The sequence below is a fragment of the Acartia tonsa genome, chromosome 8, assembly GCF_053477335.1.
Source record: "Acartia tonsa isolate MP-2025a chromosome 8, ASM5347733v1, whole genome shotgun sequence".
Lineage (NCBI taxonomy): Eukaryota > Metazoa > Arthropoda > Copepoda > Calanoida > Acartiidae > Acartia > Acartia tonsa.
In genome coordinates, this window is record NC_137267.1 from 42666476 (window position 1) to 42692484 (window position 26009).

A 26009-nucleotide genomic window follows, 5' to 3' on the forward strand; every position below is an offset into this window, starting at 1 on the left:
AGGATTGACGGTTGAAATTATCAGGGATTGAGTATGCTCATGTTCTACATATTTCCATCAAGTCTCATTAAGATTTGTCTATAATTTGCGGTGCTAGATCGATTCCTAGATTTTTAAGTTTTTAGGTTGTGTGATTTTAAAGGTGTGATGATTTTCCTATTTTACCAATATTAATATTTATTATATGACACTGCTTTATAGTATTTTTTTCCTGATATACAATCATAATTGTTGAGCTTCGCTACTTATGGATGTTGTCATCCTTGTTTTTATTTTTATTGAATTTTGATTGGTATGTTCATTCAATAGACTCTCCAAATGTTTTAATCACTAAATGTTATCTACAGAAGGGATAATTTTGTTTGTCATCATTGGCGATGTACATCAATTTATCGGCCATAGTCTTATCCCTTTAAATCCCTGTCTTTTATCCCAACATATGAACGAACAAAAGGATTTTTTTTTACGACGAGGGGAACTTTTTTCAGACATTTAAACAAAATCGATCCAAATTATTAGGGTCCCCTTTAATTTATTGATTATTGTGCATCCCCCCCCCCCTCATCCGTTCACCCAATTTTTATTGATATTTTTCATTGTTAAGAGAACTTATAAAAATTAGGTAAAAATTTGGCGTTTTCCCTCAAGTTCCTTGTAATTCAGGTTAGATTATTTTGAGTACAGGATAGCCCCGCTGGGGTTAGGCATGGAAAAATCAACCCCCCCCCCTTTCTTTAATTTTTTTAAAAGATAGGGTTCTATTATCTCTAAGATCTTTGAGGAAAAGCACAGAAAATTTTTATATGAGAATTTAAAGGGTAAATAAATTAAACTAGCTTTCCCTAATTTTAAGGTCTGATAAAATGTAATGTAAGGGGTTAAAAAATCCCTACGTAACAGGAAACAATTTATTATCGACCTGGGTTTCTTTTAGACACACGTATTATATGTTTGTGTATTGTGTGTGTGTGTGTATGTGTGTGTGTTAAAACGTGTATTTTACATCATATTAGAGAGAGAGAAAGAAGGGTTCTTTGTGTAATAAGTTTTGTGGCAGACTTGTGTGTGTGTGTGTGTGTGTGTGTCTAAAAATTAAATAAATTCAATATTTAAAACAGATATACTAACACACATAAATTATTTTATATAGAGGCATTGCTCTATATATCTCTGAAACGGCCAAGCAAATATCTATTTTTAGGAATCCTCAAATTGGTCATGTTTTAGGCTATGTAAGAAGTCTTTTAATTAAATAAAAATTTAATAAAAATCAGCATAATAAATAGCAAATAAGTAAGCAACAAATAAATTGTAAGTACTTTATTTAACTTTTTTTATGAATTATGCATTTTCAATTGTTTGGCAGTTTGGTAGTCATACATTGATACCAAAATTCTTTTATTTAGGATAACATTTATTTTAGAAGATACGAAAGATCTTATAAGATAGACGATAAATTGATTTAATTCTGCAATGATGATGAATAAAATTACCCCCTTTATCGATCAAAATTTAAAATCAAGCTAGGAATTAACCTATCAAATTTAATTAAAGTGCAAACTATTTTTAAGCCAACGAATTAGATAACATATTTATAAAACTTAGGGTACCAGTGTAATTTAAAGTCCATTAAATTATTAGGCTAAATCTTTCTCAATTTCCATATTATACATATTTTCTAAAAACATTCTTTGGTAATTTTGATAGGACAACTTTGGCAGTAAAATATGAATATTTGCAATTCCACTTACTTAACTGTATATTATTATCATTATTTACTATACTAACTACAGTGGTTTTATAAGCATTTCAGAGATAATTTTATATTAAATTATTTTATTAGTTTTTCTATTTCTATTTTGTTCTTATATCATCTTTAAGTTATAGTCAAGTTTAGTTTAGATGGGGTAATAATTTTTCCAGTACGGCTGGATTAAATGGTTCTCAGCCATACTGAAAAATAATGCATAGCATCGTATTACTGTCAATTCTACACAAAAATTAAAATGAAAATCATAAAATTAGTACCAGATTTGTTAGAACGTTCCTTCAGACCCTCGGGGCTAACGAAATTGTCTATATCCACGGAAAGCTGTCTATAATACGACGCGATAAATTATTTGCTGTTAAGCTTATGGTGTAAGTTTCCATCCTTGTTGAATGAATAAAGAATCAGTGAACAAAGACTATGAAGGAGGGTGTTACTTTTCAGATAGTTTACAATTCCTATAAAAACTTAAATCAGTAAATCAAATTTAAGGGATTGCGTATTTTAAGAAAAAAACCGTTTAATTATGGCTACATTGTAATATGTTTCTATATTAGAATTCTATCCTTGTCCCCTGCGGGGAACCTAGCCCTTGAAGGATCCACTAAACTTATCCTATTTATTGTCCCAATTCTTCATGGAGGGAGTGGACATTGGGCTGTTAATTACATTAGTCCCCAAAGTTTTATAATAATTTTTTCTTCTTCGTTGGATTAACAACTTTAGGGCCTTTATTGAATTTTGATTGGTTGGTTCAATAAGTTAACGTTTTAACCATTAATTGTAATCTACAGAAGGAAAAACTTTATGTATCATCATTGGGGATGTACATCAATGTCATTGTCTTATCCCTTTAGATCCTTGCTAATTCTAACAATCAATTTAAGTAAATTCTTAAAAAGCATCAACAAATGTTGTTGCCTTTTATTGCGAAGTAATTTTTAAGCCGTAAAATGAATTTAGCAGTAAAAATGATGATTTATAATTTAGTGTTTATTGGTGTTAGAATAAACCTTAAATTTTTTTAAAAGTATAATGCTATAAGCAAGCCTTCTATTTACGCTAAGAATACAGATTTATGAAATATTATTAATCGGATGCTGCACCAGATTTTCACGTACTTTGATAAAGTGATGCTCGCAGTTGGCTAAAATATAGATAACCCCCATTACCCCATCCCCTTTCTACTGGATGAACAAACTGACCAATAAATGAGGCCCATATTAGTATTTTTATGATTCTGACCTTTTGAAATTACAACCTTTGTCTAAAGAAGTCCTAACTGTGAATGCGCCAGAAAATAATAGACAAGAATAGAAATATGCAAAGGAAAAAAATATTTAACTTACCTGTAGAATATCAAGACATGACAAAACGTTTTCATGTTTAAAAAATCTCATCATTTTCAGCTCGCGAAATACCCTGAAAATAAATAGAAATTGTTAATATTTTTGGCAGGTAATGTCAATGAATCAATGACATTAACATTCTTATTAGGTAACTAATTCAACTCTAAGATATTACCTAATGTTACTATTTTTATGATTTTATTCAAAGTTTTTGATAATTTATGCATTCGAACGCATATAGTAAGCAGAAAGGGTGGGGACATTGGGCTGTTTATTACACTAGTCCCCAATGGTTTTATTATAATGTTTTCATATTTGTTGGCTTAACAACTTTTGGGACTTGATAAAAGTTTGATTGATTAACTTGAGTGTCCAAACGTTTCAAACACCAATTGTAATTTTGTGTATCATCATTGGGGGTGTACATTAACTTGTTTTATCCCTTTAAATCCCTGCATAGTAAAGCAGGCTTTTAGCTATATTTAAACAGAAGTTGCGCTACCAAAAGCTTAAATTCTTTTACCTTTTTGATATATTTTCCTTACCTAATCATATAATTTTTAAAAAAGTTTAAACAAATTGAAAGTTTGAAAGTGTTTCTGCAGTATTTTTGTACTTTACATGCCAATAAATAATAATTACGCTATCCTCATCACAAGAAATTTTCCAGTGTGGCTTCAAAACCAATCAATATCCGCTGAATTAGAACCGGCTCTCAGCTATACCTACATCGTATAGTAGACAATTTTCTACGAATAATAATACAAAAATCATAAAATTAATACTAATTTTGTTATAAGCAAAGCTAGTTTCAATCTTAAAATTTCTCATTTTAATAAACGCGAAAAGCTGTCTATAATACAATACTATACTTTATTACATTAAAGTAATAACCCTCTAGGGGCTTCTGCCTTAGGGTCTTTCTATTCTTTAAATAGACTAAAACCATCAAAAGGCCTTTTCATAAATTTTTGATATATTCCTTTAATATGATATTTAATAGGTAATATTTACTAGAATAAAATTACAGTATATTTAATTATTATCATTATTGTAGATATAAAATTAATTTTTCATTTTGATTAGAGGCCAAAGACATTGAACTTTCTGTCAGAGAATTATGTCCATTAGTAGCGCAGCAATTACAAGTTTAGTTATTTTTCACATCATATTATAGACAGTTTTCCGCGAGAAATAAATTAAAAAAAATATATGATTAAAACCAAAAAAAGTAATAAACTATTCTTGGACCATATCAGCCCATGCAGCGATCGAAGAAAACTTAAGCTACCCACATACAGGCATCCTGTTGCTTTTATACAAAGATTTAAACAGAATAAATATGTGTACTTTTGAATAAAGCTTCTGAAAGTTGATAAAAACCCACACAAATGTACTTTAAAAGAAAAGTCACAATTTTTTCGAAGGAACATTGGACTGTAAATTACTTAGGTAGCTAAGTTTTATAATCTTAATCGTTGGCTTGGAAATTTTGGGTAAGGAAATTTTAATTAGTTGGTTCCCATATAGCAATGATGAAATTTTTCAACCAAGAATTTAAATTTACAGAAGGGGTAATTTTGTTTATCATTATTGGGGATGTATATCAATTCAGCGTCTATATATAATATTATCTATTAAAATTCCTGAACTAAAATAGAGACAAAAAAAGAAAAAACATAGATTTAATGTTAACTGCAAATGATCTTTAAAAATGCTCCTTTAATTTTAGAAACCTTTTTAAAAGCGAAGCTTTTCTATAATAAGGGTCGGTCCGTCCGTACGTCCGTCCGTCCGTAACGGATAGCTTTTTTCGTTAATTTAGGCATGTTAGGATTGTCCTATCGATTTCAAATTTTGCATGGTGATTCCTTTAGTAGTTAGGTACGATTTAGAAAGCGTAGCAACTCTATAATCATTACCAAAATGTCCGTACGTCCATTTTAAACATGTTGATTTTTTAAAAACTTTTTAATTAGTTTTTTTCGTTAATTTAGGCATGTTAGAATTGTCCTATCGATTTCAAATTTTGCATGGTGATTCCTTTAGTAGTTAGGTACGATTTAGAAAGCGTAGCAACTCTATAATCATTACCAAAATGTCCGTACGTCCATTTTAAATATGTTGATTTTTTTACTTTTTTAAATAGTTTTTTTCGTTAATTTAGGCATGTTAGAATTGTCCTATCGATTTCAAATTTTGCATGGTGATTCCTTTAGTAGTTAGGTACGAGTTAGAAAGCGTAGCAACTCTATAATCATTACCAGAATGTCCGTACGTCCATTTTAAACATGTTGATTTTTTTTACATTTTTAACAACAAATTTGTATGTGACCTAATTATCCGATTGGTCTGATTTTTGGTAAACTGATTCCTGAGACAACAAAGTACAATATTATAAGCGAAGCAACTCTATAATCAAGTCCTAAAAATGTATGTCCATAATCATTATCCTGTCGCAAGCAGTTTTTCAACAAATTTACTTACAATTTTGCTTTAACTCTTGTGTGTGTTGAAATGATTTATTCGTTTTACAGAAATAATCATACATCATATAATAAGTAAAATAAGAAATAAATGAAAAATTAGATATGTGTTAGTAAGTTAAGGGTTATGAAATATTTATAACTAACATAAAAAAAAACTAACTACACAATTAAAATGATAATGTTTGAATTGGTTTGGTGTTCGTGTTTCAGTTTGTTAAGAGTTGATTGGTTTCATTGATAGCAAGCATTTTGGGCAGGAGTAGACTGTGGAGTTGGAGGTTTCCAGTTTAAGCTTACTGGGCATTTTTCGGGACTTACAAAATTGAGGAAAGGTCAAAATTGTAAGGTAGCCTACAAAAAAGGCTACAAAAGTTCTTGCCATGGATTTCTAAATTTCACTTGACGTGTACCGCTCCAAAGCCAGGCGGGTGAAGTTTACCCCATAAAAAATGGGGGAGGCTGCAACAGAATAAAAGGGAAACTTATTCCCTTTTCACACACACCAACTAGATATAATTAAGCACAATGATTTTAAGCGGGAATTCAAACCTCAGGCGTATATGTGGGAAGGTGAGGGATGGGGTTGAAGGCAGGCAGAAGTTTGTAGGGGAGAGAGGTGGTGAGACTGTCATATTGGTGATGAGGGTGGGGGGCATTTTGGCGGGCAGAATAGGTTGGAGTCAAATTTCCAAACAATAAAGCAGACAAAGGAAATTAAATGACTCGAAAAAGCTTGAATTGATGAAGCAGGAAAAAAAAGCAGGCAGACAGAAAAATGTTTTTTCTAATCTTCTCCAGTGATGGCGGGAATCGTCTGTGCCCAATTACCAACATTTTCTTCATAGCACCTATCGGAAAACTGCGAAGATTTTATTATGCACTCATAACAAAGAATATTGACACAATTAGCGCGCGTAGGGGATAGAGCGCCACACATGCGTGTTGCTCTCTCCGCATCCTAAAGCAACATTCGCATTCTGATTATTCAGTTCTGACATTATACAAGTGTTAATTTCCGTTTGTCTTACCGTTTCAGATCTTCGCTTTTTTGGATGTTGTCATCCTTGTTATAGGAAAAATATTTTACACTTTTTCAAATAAATGATAACATTTTATTACAGACGGACAAGCCTAACAATATAAAACGAAATAGAAATCAAATATTTCCATCAATCCATCCTACTTAGTTTTTGGGTTGAAAAGAATGAGAAATTTTTATTTGACATACATATTTGGTCAAGGTATTTTTACTCAAATGGATAGTATGGCTTCGAAACCGATTAATATCAGAATCGGTTCTGAGCCTAATCATGTATCGTATACGAATTTATACGAATATTAAAATAAAAATCATAATACCAGTTTTGTTAGCCCTAGTCTTCAGCCCAACGGAGCTAACAAAACTGGTTTAATCTTATTTTTTTCCATTTTTTTCCTAGAAAAGTTGTCTATAATAGTAAAATTAACTTTCTAATAAAGGAGGGAGGGGGTTGACAATGGTTTATAATAGAAATGAAATGATTTATTTATTTATCACAAGTATAATTTCGATGTTAGCCAGTAAAAAATATACTTGATTAAGTTTAACTTTTGAGTAAATATTCATAAGTTGCATTTAGCCAGGGAGGAGGTGAATTAAAGTTAAAAAAAATCTACATCCTTTCTTTCTCTAAAAACTCTACAAAAGTCAAATATAAGATTGGGTCTAGATCAATTTCTCGTCTATTTTATCATCCATGTATTTTGAAGAAATTAAAAAGGAATTGATGGGACTGTTAATTATAGATGTACTTAAAGTTTTATAAATATATTGGTTTGCTCAAAAACTTCATTGAAACTTTATTGATTCAAATATTAAGGTAAATTTTATCATCATCATTGGGGATGTTTATCAATTTATCGTCCATTGTCTTATCCCCTAAGATCCCTGAAAATTCAACCATATATACATATTATATGAAACTGGATTTCAATGCACATAATTCTGTCTGCAAAAATGCAACAACGGAGGGAGGGTTAGGCCCTGGAAGGGCAGAGGGGTGGAGGGTAGGCCTAGCAATGGCATGCTATGGGGGAGTTAGGCCCCGGGTTGGTTTCATACAGACGTACAGTTAACAGGGGCCTGTAATCAGTAAAGAAATTTCAGAACAGTTCAGACAAAATTTAAGTTTAGCATTTATACCGTAGCTTCTCTAATTAATTTGTTAATGTACGTCTTTATGTTAATCAACAACAAAAAAAGGCTTTATTATTCCTTGAACACACAAAACAGTTCTTTTTTCATAAATAAGGCAATATTATTGTACTTACTAAGCTATCTTAAAAAATCAATTTGAAATAGTAAAAATTTAAAATGAAAATAATGTATTGCATGTGTTTTTCAGATTAAATGTCACCATTCCCGTATAGAGACATGATTTTTTTCCCCGAGTTTGGCCCAAAATTTCACCGAATTCCAGGCCCAGATAGAAAGAATTGAGTGCATGTTCTCAATGTTTTTATTAGGCAAGGCTACTCTTTAGCTTACTTTGTCCATACGTCCTTCTGCCAGTTAAGATAGTTTACTTTCAATACATTCATATGGGATTTTAACCAGTAACGTAACGTAGGGGGTGTAAGAATCAACCTAAAACAAGATTTCAGGAAGAACTACCTGCTCCTTTTTTCATCCCCTCAAGGCTTTACTGAATTAATGGGCACGCCACTGATTTTAACCAAACGGCAATCTGACATCATTTTCCATTTATAACATCTTTAGTTTTAATTGACGAAAAAGTTGGAAGCGTATTTTTTGTTGGAAATTTTCGCCTTTGTTCAAGTACATTTATTACAGAAGATTTTCACCGAATCAAAAACAAAGAAACCTTTTTTTCCAACCCCCTGGAAAAAAATGTTCGAATTGCATTGAGGGGGGAAGTAATATTTGAGGGGTAAAAAAATGTCCATAGGGCAAGATAGGGGCCGATCTGTTACGGTTTTTAGTCTAGCCGCAAAAATTTGAGGTCTTTTATGCAATGGATCAAATTATAGTAAAATAAATGTAAATATTAGAACGATGAAATTCTGACTTTGGCAGATAATAGGGCTTTAGTAAACTTTTATGCCTTCAAAATAGAAAAAATATCTCTAAACATGACATTATATTTTAATATCTCATAAATGTTTAATGTAAACTAGTGGTTAAGCCCCTAGCATCTAGGGGCTGTGCATTCCAAGGAGTAATAAGAGGCAAAAATAGCCTAAAACAATCAAGGACCTGTGTGAAACTTTCCTAAATTTCCATAGTTAATGAAATCTTAGGCTTCTGACACAAGAAGCTTACAATATAATAGGACAATCTTAAAATCTTTGCGGGATAGACAGACAGACAAAAAGATAATAATTTTTAAGTAGTTACGTTTTTAAAATTGAAACATACTTTGCAAAATAATAAGAAACATTGGCTGATAGATGAGAGAAATTATTACATAATTAATCTTTTATCTTTTGTAAAACAAAATGAAATCTGACTAAAAGAAGCCCTTAAAATAAAAAGGAATCAGTATAGTTGGTAAAAATAGTCTTTAAGACATATTCATATTCATGGAAAGGAAACGAATACAAAAACGATAATATAAAATTTGGGGACTACTGTAATAATCAGGCAATTGTCTCCTCCCTCCCTCCCTGTAATTTTGTATGTACAATATAACGAAGAAAAAAAACATTTCAAGAGAAAAACGTTTTTTTTTTCTTCATGTTCCAATCCCTATATCTGAGCAAAAACTACGTCAGTTCTACGTAATTTCCTTCTTAGCAATACTATTTTTTTCTGTGGTTTTAACTAGATTTGGAAATTATATGACTAATTTTGTGATATTCGATTTCATTTATTCATTTCATTAGATCAATTAAAAGTTGGATTACAATGATTGGATTATGGGTGTTCCGATTGATGACAAGAACGACAATAATTTATAGTCCATTGTCCTATTCCTTAGAATCCCTGACAATCTCTATGACAGTAAAAATATCAATTTTGGCTATTGTAGATTATTCCCCAAGTATGTCATTTCGTCAAATAACATAGCTTTGAGAGTCTAAAAGTTGCCTAAGAAGACGGACAAACCATCATCCTACTATAAAGAACAAGGCTTTTTTGAATGAAGGTTATGATTTCGCTAACTCAAAACTTAGTGAGTTCTCTCTTTAAGGAAAGCTTCCCAAAAGTTCCCGGGAAGGTTTTTAGGCTATTTTTTTAGCCTTGGAATGGTTTCAGGCTATTTCTAAGCCCCCGTCTTACCCTTTTAAATACAGAGTCACTAGATGCTAGGAGCGTAGCCGCTAGTCGTTATAAAAATTAAAGCTTCCAAAAGCTTTAAAAAGATTACCTTTTTGAACTGACTATACTTTGAAACACATTTGGTAATTTCTTGAGGGCCACCCGCTTTCCGTCCCGAGGGTCAGTCACAGACCAGACCACGCCAAAGGCGCCGTAACCGATCGGTCTGTCCGGCTGGAAGTCGGCGGAGGTGGGTGTGGACGGTGTGTTGGTTTGGCCACCTGAAATTAATGAATAGGAATGAGATACATTGATACATTTACAAAGATAAGATGAAATATGAAGAATAAATTACCCATTGTATACTTATTAAAATTATTGATTGAACAATAATAGTTTGAAACCAACCCATCAAAACTGAATATAAGTACCTTAAGTTTTTGAGCTACTAGTGTAATTTACACCCCAATGTACCCTCCCTCCATAAATTGATATTTTTTTTGTTTTAACTCTTGATTTAACGTACTTTCATGCTTAATCAACTAAGATCGATTAGGTCAGGTTATGAGTAAGAGGGTGAAATTCATAATATTCTAATATCGAAGTGTCTGCCCAAAATTTCATGGATTTTTACTAAAACTTTAGAAAAATAGATAGTTTTTGCATCAAACTTAAAAATATATTAAACCTCTGACTTAATCATCATTAAAGATGATCTATATTAAGACGAAAGATATTGTTTTCTGCTTAATTTAAATAAAGCAATAAGTTTGAATATTAAAATTTCTTGACTTTTGGGTAAATAATCCCTACTACTTTCTAATTTTTGTTTACACATTATCAAGTATTTGTTATTGGTGCCTTAACCCTAACACTCAAGAAAGGGGGGGGGGGGCTTTGTTTTACCACCTCCCCTGCTTTGTTTGAATAGGACACACACACAAAGGGGGGTGAGGTGGAAAGTAGTAGAAAGGAATCAAAACAAAATGAAATATTTATCTGTCAAATTTTCTCCACTTAACTTTGAATTTTTATTATTATTATTATCTTATTATTTTCATACTAGAGACGTCAAAAATTATTATTTAAGCAAGGGACAAAAACGTGTATTGAAAGGATAAAGGTATTGAAATCAAAGAGTTGTATGTCTGTTGCCACTTTGAAAGCTGCAAACTTTATTAAGAATATGTCTTAGAAAAGTGTATTTTATAAAAATAGGTTGAAAAGAACACTAACTTTAAAATAGAATATAACTTGTAATTAACCCTTAATTAATTGTATTTGAAATCTTATATTGTAGAAATAATGACATGATAGGATGTAAAGGGTTAATGCAATTAGAGAAGGTATTGACATATTGTAAGGGTTAACAAGAGTTAGGTTTCTTTAATTTATAGTATAACAGCAAGAATACAAGTTAAACATATACAAATTTCTATTGTAATAGTAGTGTAATCATACAACTATAGAACCTAAGTTAAGAAAGTAAGGATTAGTAATAAAGGCAAATAGATATAACCCAATTCAGAGCATACTGTATTAGTCATAACAAGGATAACAGAATGCATTAGAAGAGTTTAAAAAGACACATTTGAAAGTTATATATATCCAGGGAGGGAGAGGACATTGGACTCTTAATTGTACTGGTATCCAAAGTTTAATAGCCAAGTTTTCTTATTCGATGGTTCCAAAACTTATGAAAAGAATTATGTCAAAGTTTGCAACAAATAGTAAGGTATATGGTTTAAGCATATGGGTTAAAATTTTAATATGAGGAGGGTGGGGTGGAAGGGTGATTCTAAGCAGGGGGTAATCAGATAGAAATGGTTAGGAGAATTGATAGTTTTATACCAGCTAGGATCATTATTCCAGAGGTCTATTAGGTTTAATATACCCTTCCTAAATCTTTTTTTTTTGTCTGAAGCCAATGATCTCAGAAAATACTCCTCAGAATGGGTTGTATTTTCCAGGGAAACTTTATAATGTTTTAGGGTATTTTCTTGACCTAATCAGTTCTATTGAAAGAGCTTTAAAAGCCATAAATTTGGTATAGCATCGTTTGAATGGCCTCTTTAAAGGGATATCAAAGTACAAAGAAATCTAAGAATTAAAGATTTGTAAGGGCATTCAATTTAAAATCTACAAGACAACCCTCAACACCTTCATAGGGTTTCTTACAGAAAATGTTTTTGCTTTTCCACAAAAAAGTTTGTTAGCAAGCAAAGTTAATGCCCATGAAACCATTTAATTTTGTCTTTTAGAAGGGAGAAGGCATTGAATTGTGAATTATACTGGTACCCAAAGTTTTATAACTGTATTATCTTATTTTTAGACTAAAAAACTTTGGGTCCTTTGTTTGGTTGATTATTCGCTTGAAGTGTCCACTTTTTAAACAATGTTTTAGCCTGTATAAGGGGTAATTTTGTTTATCATCATTGAGGATGTATATCAACTTATCATCCATTGTCTTCTCTCTTATCCATTAAAATCCCTGGTAATTCAAGAATATCTAAATGCGAAGAAATTATATGAATAGGATAATTTATTTTTTGAGGCTTTGTCTAAACATTGATTTCTGTCGAGAAGGCGAGATAAAGGGTTGGCACGTTTATGGGGTATGGTAGGGGTGGAGGGGGGGGGGGGGGTATATTAACCACCCTTGGTGGGTGGGTTGTTCATGTTCATTAGTAGCAAGCAGATGATTTTCAGTTTAAAGGGAGGGGGGGGGGGGGCGGGGGGGGGCCGGGGGGGGGGGGGTGTAAAGCAAATAGGTTTCTGGCGTGGGGTCATAATAAAGGGATCGATGAGATGTTTCATAGGTTTACAAAGTTGGATATCTAAGTGCTTTTACTATAAGGTAGAAAATACCAAGAACTTTAGGGAATGAGACAATGATATAATTCCTCAATAATGATAAACAAAATTGTCCCCTCTGTAAAAAATATTGGTTAAAAAGTTTAGAAACTAATGTAACCATCCAATGTCCCCTCCTTGCCTGTAAAAAACAGGAATTCCCTCTTTTTAAACATGGAAATTTTCATACCTTTACGTAAATAATCTTTGATTAGGGGCCAATTCGCATAGTTAGGCTACATTCAGGGGTATGTTATGTATCGATCCATGTAGAAAGGAGGTTTAAACATAAATTGGGTGGGGATTGGGGGATTTTAAAGTGAAAAGATGTGTATACCACAATATTTGGGGTATTTAAACACCCCATAACCCCCCCACCATTCCACCCCTCTTAGGTCAATCACCATCAATTTATATTTCCTGTGTTACTGTTTAGCAGATTTTTAAAGAAGAGAAGGGGTGGGGGGAGAATTTCAGGAGTAATTTATTTTGGGGGAGGGGTAGAAAAATTAGGCTACAGATATGTATTTCAATAAACCATGGTAAAGGAGGGGTAAGGGGGATAATTTCAAGGGAAATAAAGATGAGTACACCTTAACAATCAAATTAAAAGTTAGTTTCTAAGTACTTGGGTAGTTAGTTGCGAGTTGGGGGGAGGGGGGAATTAGGGTCAATGAAAAATTTTAATTTGAAGGGTGAGGTTGGGGGGAAGAGGGGGGGGGCAGGATAATTCACCTGGGTTTTAACACTCATGTCTCTTATTGTTAAATAGGATGACACTAATAGGTTGTGCCGGAGGAGGGGGGAGGATATACCACGTAGGAAGGAGAGGACCAGGGGGTGGGGGGAGGGGATGGACATAGTGAAATCTCTAATTGGTTTTCTAATTGTTATTAAACCTATCAATTTAATTCTACAAAATCTAGTTCATGTAATCTACACAAGTACCTTTTTTCTTCCTTTTCAATCTAACATATTCTATCCTTTTATTTGAAGTAGAAAGGTTTATTTTGGTTTGAAGCAAAGGATTTCAAAAAATACTAAGCTGATTGAGTTCTCTTTTTATTAATAAAAGCTTCTTATGGTTTTAGGCTATTTTTAATCCTTAGGCCATGAGATGGTTTTAGACTATTTTTCTGCCAACTTCTTAAGATTCTGGGGGCGGAGCAGTAATAATATTCAAGTATTGCAGCTACTCTATATTATAACTAGGTAAATCAGTAATTACTTGAATTTCTTAAAAATTATAAAACTCTTTTTTATTTTACTGCAAAATATTTGATTTCTTTAACTCTTACTTCTTACTGAAAACTTGTTATTGCTGTGCTATTTATAGAGATTATTTATATACTTTTTTCCATTAACAAGTAATTCTTGAAATTTTTTATAATAAAATAATTCTAAACGAAGAAAATATCTGAGCATAAAAATGTTAAAGACAAAGATTGTAATAAAAAAGAGTAAAGGCCTGGGAAAGTGGATTTTTCATGGCAAAAATTGAGCTCTAGTTTATAGGCTTCACAAATAAAGTAATAGATAATATCAAATTATTTCTTTGAATTTAAAACTTTGAATAACGTTTACCATGTAGTTTATCATACATCACAAGAGTTAGCATATTTTGAAATATTATAACAGATACGGTCTATGTAAAACATATTCCAGCATAGCTTCGAAACCGATTAAAACCCGGATTCGAACCGGTTCTCAGCCATACTGAAAATTTATGTATAGCATTGTATTAAATTCAGTTTTCTATGAATATAAAAATGTTTACTAACTTTTATAAATATTATTTCTTTTTTTATTTCTGTCCAACCTTGCATCCCTGGAAAGAAACATAACATTGCAAAGGTCTAATTATCTTCACCCCAAGAAAGAAGGGAAATTTTTGGGAAGCTCTAAAAATATGGAAGAGGGGTTATATGTGTGTGTGTGTATGTGTGTGTGTGTGTGTGTGAGTATTACATACATATGTGCTCAATTTAAGTTCAAGTAAGATAATATATTGCATAGCATAGTTTTAAAAGGGCTGAATATAACACCATGAAAGAAATTTAAGCTGGGTAGCAAACCATGATTACAATATTCTTGTAAGAATTAAGAATAGTAAAGTAATATATGTTTTTAAATAATCAGTTTATGCAACCAGAAATATAGTACATTAAATTGGATTTATTTCTTAAATTTAAAAATCCATCAAATAAAGTTACAGTTAAAATTTGGGGAATATATTTAGATTGATTTAAATTCTGACAAATAAACATAGGTTTAACTTTAACAAACTTACACACAAGACAAACAAACATAACTTGAATTTGTTTATAAATTCTTGTTTTCTAGTTTTGTATATAGAAAGATATACTATAATTAACTAAACTAGGTCTCAGTGCAATTTTTATAAAAATTACAAATGTTTTTAGGAGCAAAGTTGCCTACTTCCTATCATATTTAGTGTATTAACAAAAATTATTATAGATATTTATCCTATCCTATTATAGACAGCTTTCCACGGATATTAAAATAAAAGGCTCTTGCTAACGAAACAGGTTTTAACTTTATGATTTTTGTTTTAATATTCTTGAAAAATTGTATTTAATATTGTTAATATTGCTTTGCTTTCTATGGACATGTTTTTCTTAGTTAATAGTCGCATAATGAAAAAGGTGTTCTTTTATTTGTCATGACCGTACTACGTATATTCAATGCATTTTATATAACTGGGAATTTTTAAATATTATATTTATCATGTATAGGTACAGTTTTACTTTTTTATAATTCATCCAAATTTCACCTTTCAAATTTAGGACTGTATTTCCATTAAGGATGGCAAAAAAATGGCGGATTCCGGATTCTATCCATATTTTAAAAGGCTTTTTTTAAAATTAAAAATTTAAGTGCTATATATGTCCTAAAAATTAATGTTCTATAATTCACTTCCGAGAATCGAACCAGATTTAAAGAGTTTATATATATATAATGATGGTAATCTTTGCCTTCAAAAAAGGGGAGTTGAAAGAAAAAACTCAAGACGCTAAAATTAAGAATCCGAATAGGCTATTAAAAAACGGATTCCGGACTCCAAAATTGACCAAAAATTAAGCGGATTCCGGATTCGGATTGCCAACCCTAATTTCCATTTAGCTACCTAAAAGTGTAAAAGGAAGGTAAAAATATATATTATAAACCTATATAGAATGATTGCACCAAAATATCCAAAACTTTTGGCTTTAGCTTGGTTCTAAAACATATTCTTTCATCATTTTGATTTCAAACAATTTTGTCTATTAGTAACGCAACAAAGAGACATTAAAAACACTTGATAATCGCTTGATGATTCTTTGGATCTACTGCAGTTCACGGTAAAATATTGCTGGTAACGAATATTGCCAAAAATCTATTAATTTTAAAGGCTGCTAGCTGCCAAACGGCTGAACGTACAGCTAATACCCGCACACTGTTTTAAGCAGCATAAGAAGGCCTACAAATAATCTGGAATAGTTACAAATTAATAATGCATAATTATCTCGCAGTGCAGAGAAATGCGCGAAAAAGGCCTATTTTACGCGTTTTTTCTTCAGTGAAGCTTTCCCTGTGCATCATTGGATCTTGGCTATTCCAGATCATTTGTAGGCCTTCTTATACCGCTTAAAATAGTATGCGGGTATGATCTGTACGTTCAGCCGTTTGGCAGCTAGAAGCCTTTAAAATTCATAGATTTTTGGCAATATTCGTCACCAGCAATATTTTACCGTGAACTACAGTAGATCCGATTCTTTTTTTTTAAATTGTCATTTTAACTTTTAATATTTTTTTTTATTCAAAATACATTAGTAGATACCTATTACCTATGAACTTTTTTAGTGTGTATTTTAATATTTTTCAAAATTTACAAATTTTATAAAATTCAAAATTGTAAAGTACATTTTCTGTTTATAATTAAGTAACTCCTAAAAACACATGTCCACATTAAGTATACTTCCAACAATATAATATTGTGCTTTTCAGAAAAGGATAAAAATACCCATATATACTTATGAGGGGGGTGGGGGAGGATTCAACCATCCCTTCTTTATTTCTGCTCTGGCCTAATTTGTAGAAAAGGAAAAAATGCACTTCTGAAGCTTGGACAAAAGGACAAAAAATCTTAAAAACAAATATTTTTAATATTTTAATAAAACACTTATGATATGAACTATTCCTTCAAAAATTATTTAACTAAATGTTATTCATTTGAATTTGTGAAAGAAACTTTTTACATCAATATTATTATTCTATTCTTTGAACTTTTGGGCAGTGTTCTGGAGCCGGAGCCGGGAGCAGCAACATTTTTGGTGGAGCCGGATCCGGAGCCGTATTTTTCGTTAAAAACGGCTCCGGCTCCGGACTAGCTAAAAATGATTTTTTAAAGTAATATTATAATTTGGCAACGGTCTATTTCCAAAGAATAAACTGAAAAACTATTGTTACTTAACAAATAGACACACATCCTTCTACTTTTATATAGCTTTAATCAAATAAAAGCAAAATATTTTATATTATTTATTTTATTTTATCAAATTCAATAATGAAAAAAAAAAATATATTAATTTTAAAGTAGGAGCCGGAGCCGGAGCTTGAGCCGGAGCCGGAGCTGGAGCCGTATTTCCAAATACGGCTCCGCGGAGCCGGAGCCGCATCAAAATTATACGGCTCCTGCACCCTGCTTTTGGGCATAACTCCTATCTCCCCCATTGAAACATGAAAAAGTACATTTAGCAACGTTTCCAATCATTTCAGTACGCATTTTGGATTTTCCACCTGAAGCATAGCTTTTCTATAATAATGTGTTTGTTCTTTTGTCTCTCAATTAATGTTTTATTGTTAAAAGTACTTTTTAGGCTCAAAAAGTGGTCAGTAACTTTATGAAAAAAGATCAAAAATGAAAATATACCCTTTTTGCATTTCTTGTCAATATTCTACTGATTGTAAAGGCCTAACATTAAATTAACTTTATATTATGTTTTAAAATCCAGGAAGAAGAATCAGTGTTTCTGTTAGTAGCTTAAGATTTCGCTAACTAACCGCCGGACCGTTTTTACAATGAAGCCTTTTTAGGGTGCAGGGAAGGTTTATGACTATTTTAGGGGAGGGAATCTTCAACTAGCTAAATGCTTCTAGAGGCGTATCCGCTATTCAAAAAGTAAGATTTTTAATTAATATATTGGACCTATGATAAGAAGCATGTTAAAAACATAATTTGTATCTAGGCTATTATGGATGTTGTCATCCTTGTTGTCATATAAAAGGTCAGTTGGATACACACTTTGCTAAATTATTTCATTTACAGATTGCCTTTTTTATTTCTATGTAACTGCAAAATTTAGTATGCATTCATTTAGAATACATTTTTATAAGGTATTTAAAAGGTAACAAAATTTTTAGTCAGTCGTCAAAATATAATCTAGCTTTACAGTGAAGCTTTTTATAGATCTTAGGAAGGTTTATAACTATTTAGGGGTGGGGGGATACCTCTAACCTCCCAAGAATATTATCTCATGAAACCCCTTCCCCGCATATTTTAATTACCTTATTATAATGTATTCAACTTTTTAAAACTAAAATTGAAAGTGAAGGGTCGACTAAAAATTAAAGGCGTTAAAAAGTATTTTATCAAGTACAAAAAAGAAGTCATTGCTCTAACTAAAACAAGCCTATTTTATTTAGAATATACCTCTTTTTCTAAATCTAAAACACATATAAATATACAAACAATTAGAATGATAACATAGGGGTTAAGTAGTTTAAAAACCTATTAGAAAATCTCAAAAAAGCTCGATATATAGACAAATTTAATAAAGGAAAATCGTAAGGTTTTTATGATTATTCTCGGAATGGACTACCCTTTATTACTGCCCTCCCTTGCCGCTAGTAAATTTTTAGAGAGTAGGCAAATGAACCAGAATGTTACAAGCGCTCTAAATATTGTTTTCTACTACTAAACATGCTTGCTGAGAGGTGGTGTTCAAGTCACTAGTTTTTGTCCGTCTCATTTTATGGAAAAAGAAAGATACCCCTCTCCCATTTTTTAGTGCCTCTTTCTTCCCACTGTCAAAATCTGTATCAAACCCCTTTGTAGACAAACCTTTTTTATGTTCCGTTTAAAGTATCTTTTTGGCAATTTAAAAAAAATCACAATTTAATATTTTTTTATAGCTAAAACAAATGGTCAACCTTTTTGTAGTAAAATCGATTTGTTTGTTTTTTCGAAAAATCTAGGCTACTTTAAAACTTTTCTGCAGTTTAACGAAAGCACAAAGAAGGGGTTAGGTTGGAATTTAATAGAAGGAAGAAGGGGTCAAATAACTTTATGCTACGCAGGTATAAGGGATAGTGCACCTGCAGTAAAGTATTTTCCCCCATAGAGAGAGGTTACATTGGGCTGTTCATTACACTAGTCCCAAAAGTTTTAAAATAACGTTTTCTTCTTCGTTGGCAACTACTTTAGGAACTTTTAAATAAATTTTGAGTGGTACGTTTATTAAATTGAGTGTTTTAAGGTTTCGACCAATTATTGTAATCTACAGAAAGGGTAACTTTGTGTATCATCATAGGGGATGTACATTAATTTAACGCACATTGTCTTATCCCTTTAGACCCCTATTTCATACCTTATCCCTTATGCCTGGGGATAAGATTTTTTGGAAAAGAGTGAGAATATGTTATGTTTCACTAAACAAAGAATCAAAAGACGTCCATTCAAGACAAAAAAATTAATTACGTTTATGATCATTTTTATGATTTAAGGGTAAAAAAATAACTAAAGTATCAAATATTCAAATCCTATTATATAAAGTAGTAGGTTTTTATGTCTGAAGCTTAAGATCTCAATAACTACTGAACCAATATGGTTCTCTTTCACATTGAAGGCTCTTAAAGGTCCAGGGAAGTTTTTTTTTTTGGGGGGGGGGAGGTCATCTCTTCCCCCAGAAGAGAAATCTCCACTAGTAATGTATAAAGAAAGAAAAAGAGTACACAAAAATATCTGCTTAATTGTCCATACACCTCTTAAGATTTAAAAGCTAAAATATTAAAGGGTGAACTGAACATTATTTAAACCCCCCATTCTTTTATGTTTAAAAATCCAATAGAAATATGAGAGAAGAAGACTAATGTATAGTAAAGAACTTGGTCATAATGAAAAAGGAACTATTAGATGGTTTCTTTATTAAGAAATTGTAACAGTTGAAACCTTATTAGAATCAGCTAAAATCTTTTTGTTAAAAAAGAATAAAAAAACAGGTAAGGTAGAAACTTAAACAGTTTTAAAAATCATTTATTCTTTAAAAAAGTTTTAATCGCCGCACGTTTATTCAGAACCAAAACTAGTTTAATAGATTTCTTTAGTAATTAAAGTATTTATAACCATTACAAATAATATTGTACATTTATTTTTTACACTGCATATGAGAAAATTATTTTAGATTCCAACATTATCTTTAAAAAAAAGGAATCGAATATTTGTTAATTAAGAACTGATATGTAATATTTGAATAAGTGTACGCTAACCAGATTCTTTAATTAAAAGAAGATATTTAAAGAAAATTAAAGAGGGTTGAGCATGGTATGTCTTTTAAGATCTCGTCAACATATAAAATAATGATTAATGCTCAATTTTCAGGAAGTGTTTATATCGGCTTGTAGTTTTTTTTTTTTTTCATATTAGAAGATATCAGTTCATACAATATATAAACCTACAAAAGAAAAAAACAATCAAGTATCATATGCCATATTTTTTCAATCTTTCATATTAGGGTTACTTTCATCCACCTCTTTAGCGAATCCTCTAAAAACTTGGAATTGTGACAATTAATTTTAAAATTAAAATTGCACTTATAAAAAATGGAAATGGAGTAGACTCGTTTTTTATTATTTAGTTGTTTCCCTATTTTTTTAAAAAATCTATTACAAATTAAGGAGTAGTGTTACTAGCATCAATCTCTCACTAAATTTGAAAACTATTGAAATGAATTGATCTATGGGTTTTAATTAAGAAATTCGACCGTTTATAGCCGACTTTTTTATTGGGAAGAAATTAAAAAAATAAGGCCTTTCATACCAAAATGTGTACAGTTTCTACCCAATAGCAGGTCTGCCGAGTTCTCCCGGGATATTTTTATTGGTGGAGCCTGATTACCTCTCTTTCTTAGTACCTTTATTAAAAATCCCTTACATTTAAAAATTAAAGGGGTACTATCATGGGGGGGGGGGTGTATTTACATAAAAACATAAATAAGCACATACAAAGAAAGGAGGAAAAGAGAAAGGGACTAAAAATATTTTTTTAAAAACAGGGATCTAAAGGGATAAGGCAATGGCCGATACATTGGTGTACATCCCCAATGATGATACACCAAATTACCCCTTCTTTACAATTAGTGGTTTAAACGTTTGGACTTTCAACTTAATGAACCAACCAATAAGAATTTAATAAAGTACCCAAAGTTGTTAAGCCATCGAATAAGTAGACGTTATTGTAAAACTTTGGAGGCTAGTAGAATAAACAGCTCAATGTCCCCTTCCGCCCTGACTAAAAATAGGTAAAAAAGATATAAATAAGGTAAAATATTCGGGGCAACGAGGGTTTAAATCACTAATTCAATGTGCACCACCCAATTGTCGGTCCATAACATAGGAAGCTATTTATTTTAGTTTTTTAAGCGAAGCTTCTCTATAAGTAAGGTCGTCCGTCCGAGATGATTGGCTCTTAATCGTTAATTTTAGCATGTTACAATTGTCCTATCGCATGAGGATTCCTTTAACAAGGTATAATATTATAACAAAGCACTTTAGCCCTATTACTATGTAAGTAGTTACTTTTCAGTAACCCCTATCTAAGTAATTTTTTAACAGATTCTGCTAAATAAGTTCTGACATTCTACAACTGATTGTCAAAAGTGTTCGTTTGTCATACCGTCTCGTTTCAGAGCTTCGCTTTTATGAATGTTGTCATCGTTTATTTTTAAGTTTCTTTATTTAAGTACATACGCAGCGTGTAAGCTATTTATTTAACAAGGATGGCAACATCAATTAGTAATTCATATTTAAAGTAATTTTTTTTTCATCCGAAACTAAAGATCTCAGAAAATGCTCGTCCGACTCCGTTGTACTTTTTAATGTCTTGAGAATGTTTTAGGCTATTTTCATGACATCCCCTGGCCTCCCCTAGATGCTAGAGGCGAAGCATATAACATTTCCTAATAATTCCCAACTCAACCCTTCAAAACTTGGCTTGATAATAATTTTTATACAAAATCTATAATCATAATGGGAATTTAAAACATTAAATCTTTGTAAATCTGAAAGGTAGGGGGGCGAGATATATAGAGAGAGCATTAACCCTTCAAACACTTTTTATCATTCCTTCTCAAGTTAGAAAAAAAGGAGTGAAGCATGAAAAGTGGGGTGGAAGGGAGAGGGGAGTGGCAAAAAATGTAGGCATATCTGTCTATCTTCGTGATGATGTCTGTAACTTGTATTATTGGGAGAAAAAAAGGAGGGTAACTCTTTTTTTCGTGTACTTTTTTATTTTTGATGATTTTTTACATACCTACAAAAAAAACAAGAATGACACCATCTCTTAGTGCGTGGCAAAACTTTTAAAGGCATGTAAATGAAACAAAGGAAGGCTAAAAGTTTGAATTGTTTAAATGTGCTTGTAAATGCGTAATTTTGAGGACAAATGCGTCCTAAATTAAGTGAACATTCCTTGCATTTTAAACATGGATAGGATATTTCCTTCTTAAGAATTAATACCCAAAGTTTTAATAATGCTTTCTAGCATTGGATGTCTTTAAAATTTTGGGTACTTTTATTAAATTCTGATTGGTTGTTTCAAACTAGAAGAGTATCTTTGAAAACATTTTTTTTAAGTACAAAAGGGATAATTTTGTGAATCAATATAGGGGATGTACATTAATTTATCGCCTATTATCTTATCCCTTTAGATATCTGAAAATATGTGACATTAGGTGTATGCATGTTCCCTTGAATTGTCTCAAAAATCTAGATTAAACAAGAAAAATTCTTGAATTTATCTTAATTTCATTAAATGTATGAAATACGTTTAAGCCGTCAATCCAATATAAACAAATAAAAATATACATTCATGAGCGATTATTAAAAAATCTTTACTATTTAGACGGAGTCAAACCTCCCCAACCCCTTCCCTTTTTTGTCAATCTAATCAAGTTTAAATTTAGCAAAACCCTTAAAGACTAAAGGAGCAGCCGTTTGGTATAAAATATAGACTTCACAATTAATGTGTAGGTAACAAACTAATAAAACAAAATAAGGCAAAAAATGTAAGTTAACAAAGCATTAAAATCCAACAACAATAACGGAAACACAAACACGTATATGCATTCATAGTGAAAGAGGTGCTGAAAAAAGGCATCATTTGAATTTCAGACAAAATGACCGAAACTAGCATAAAGGATAGAATAATCTATAATACAAAGTAGAACGATGTCTGTGTGTCTGTCTGTTTGTAGCGAAGGATCTCGCTAACCGATGAACCAATCGAGTTCTCCTTAACAGGGTAGCTTCTCATAGGTCCCGGGAAGGTTTATTACTATTTTCTTGGGGGGTGGGACACTTCAACCCCCCAAAAAATGAAAAATATTTACTTATTACTTATTTATTTTTTCTTTAAAAATCTAAAATAAGAAATTGGGTTAGCAAATTCGACTCCCCCCTCCTCAAGTGCTCCTAGAGGCCTCTAGGGGGCGTAGCCGCTAGTTGAAGATAAAATAGCTGAATCACAACCCCCCCCCCCCCAAAACAAAAAATTTAACTAATCATTTAAAACTCAATCAAAGTCCCCAAAGTTATTAAGCCATTGAATAAGAAAATGTTATTATAAAACTTTGAGGACTAATGTAATAAACAGCCCAATGTTCCCTCCCTTCCTGGCTTTTTTATCTATGTATATCATCAATGTTAAGAATATTATTCCCAATCCTTAAAATAGTGTGTTACCCTTGCTTTTTAATGTAGGACCGAACCGTCTGTCATTAACCCTAGGCTATATTTAACGGACCTATTAGGAAAAGTACACTTTTTTTACTTCCCCTACATGAAAAATTAACCTTTTGGTCATAAAAAAGAATAATCATGATAAATAAAAAACAAAGCTGCAGTCGTAATAAAATGAATAAAATCTGACACATATACACGAGAATTAGAATTAGGAATATGACTAAACAATAATAAGAAAAGATTAAAATGTAAGAAAACATTGGATCGAGGTAGATTTTAAAAGCACAACGCGTAGGTACATAGAATCATAATTTTTAGCAATTCTTTACTATATATGATTAAAATATTGGGATGAAGCTTAATTCATACGCCATTGTTTTTGGGAAATTTCTGGTCCGTATTGGTCGTATTTTTAAGATGAGCTATGTATATGTCTTTGGGTAGTTTTAGTCCATTTTCTGACCTAAGAAGATAGGGCCGAAGTATCTAGTATTAATATACACTACAAGAAAAAAACAAGACATGCGCAGTTATGTGAGAACTACCCTGTGACGTCACATTTAGCTGAGATCTAGTCAAGATTTCCCCCCGTCTAGACACACAAAGCAAAATTGAGGGGGGAGGGGGAAAGGTGTTCCTCAAAAATTGTAAGAAATTAAAAAGGCAACAGGACTAAAACACTGCACAAAAATGCTGTTTATAAAAATGTTAGAAATGTAAGTAAGCATTGGATTTTAATCGCCCCCAAAAGACAACTATCAAATTAGAGTAAAATACATATTTGCACAATCTGTGATTTGCTGACTCGAAATAACACCAAATGTATATCATTATATAAATATGCATCACTAAGACTGCATTTTTTTTATCATTTGAGGCTTATTTTTATTGCATTATATCGTGTACTTTTATTGTAGTGTTTTACTTGTTTTATTAATGTTTATTTCATTGTAGTTATTGATTTATCATTACTTGATCTTACACCATATTATCATGTACTCTAATAAAGTGAAACTTGTAGCTGGCTAAACTAACGATTCCCCCCAGCCATCCCCTTAACCCCCCCCCCTTTATTAGACTTAAATTTGAAAATAAAAAAATCTATTTAATCTTTAACTCTTGTCTTCCCTAAATTGTTATCGTCCAATTCATAAGTTTTCAAAGAAAGGCCAAGAAATAAAATAAAGAACTTTATTAAAGAACAAAGCTTAAATCCTTTTCCAGTATGGCTTCTAAACCGACTAATATCCCCTGGATTAGAACCAGCTCTCAGACACACTGAAAAACTATGTACAGCATCGAATATCCGACAATTTTCCACCAATATTAAAATAAAAATCATAAAATTAATACCATTTTTATTAGCCGGGCTTTCGGCCCGTCAGAGCTAACAAAACTGGTTTAAATTTTCTATTTTAATATCCGCGGACAGCATTTAAAAACATAGATTAGCAACGCTTCCAGAAAAGTACTTGTAGTATTTAATATTGATATTCCTAAGGAAATTCCTTGGGAATTATTAATAGTAAAGTTTTCTTTTACATTGTTCAGATTTAAGACAAAACAATTAGTATTAATAGATAGGGATCCATAGGGACAATGGCCGTTAAATTGATATGCATCTCCAATGATGACACACAAAATTACTTCTACTGTAGTAGTTGAAACACTCAATTTCATGAACCAGTCAATCAAAATTCAATAAAAGTCCACAAAGTTGTTAAGCCAACGTATAAGAAACAACAATTAGAAAATATTTAATCATCAGATCAGCTGATAGTAATAACATTTTTCAGCGACTTAAGGGTCGCAGACGCGCAGCTGCCGCGCCAAGCAGCATACGATCCAAGAAACGGCTATGCATCTTAAGATTAAGCCGTTTACTAATAAAAATGCTTTATAAGTCCGGGAAAATTATAGAAAATTAAGAATACAGGGAAAAGGTTTTGAGTTATGTATAAATCCCCTCGGGGCAGTGAACACTATCAAGTTAAGTTTTGCCACAAAAATGCGGAAAAAATGTTTCGAAATTATTAAAGTCATAAGTTTTGCCATAAAAATGCGGAAAAAATGTTTCAAAATTATTAAACATAACATTTTAATAATGATAACTTTTTAGATTATATTATAAAAAATCAAATTCTTTTGTTTTAATGAACCACTTTAACTTTAATTTACTACAATTTTGGCCAATAGTTAATTGAAAAGTTTGTCTAAAGTTTCAAAACTTTAAAAGGATATTCCATGAGCAAGTCACCTCAAAAAAGTAA

General features: G+C 31.5%; 1 protein-coding gene across 2 annotated transcripts in view; it reads right to left on the reverse strand.

The window, feature by feature from the left end:
* The window catches only part of nmo (serine/threonine-protein kinase nemo), a 114140-nt gene that overhangs the window by 39223 nt on the left and 48908 nt on the right, over positions 1-26009 (reverse strand). For both annotated transcript variants that reach the window (XM_080170484.1, XM_080170483.1), the window contains exons 3-4: positions 9977-10148; positions 3118-3190 (exon numbers count right to left, since the gene is read on the reverse strand). In XM_080170484.1, coding sequence (XP_080026610.1) covers positions 3118-3190; positions 9977-10148 — 245 coding nt within the window. The remainder of the gene's footprint in view (positions 1-3117; positions 3191-9976; positions 10149-26009) is intronic.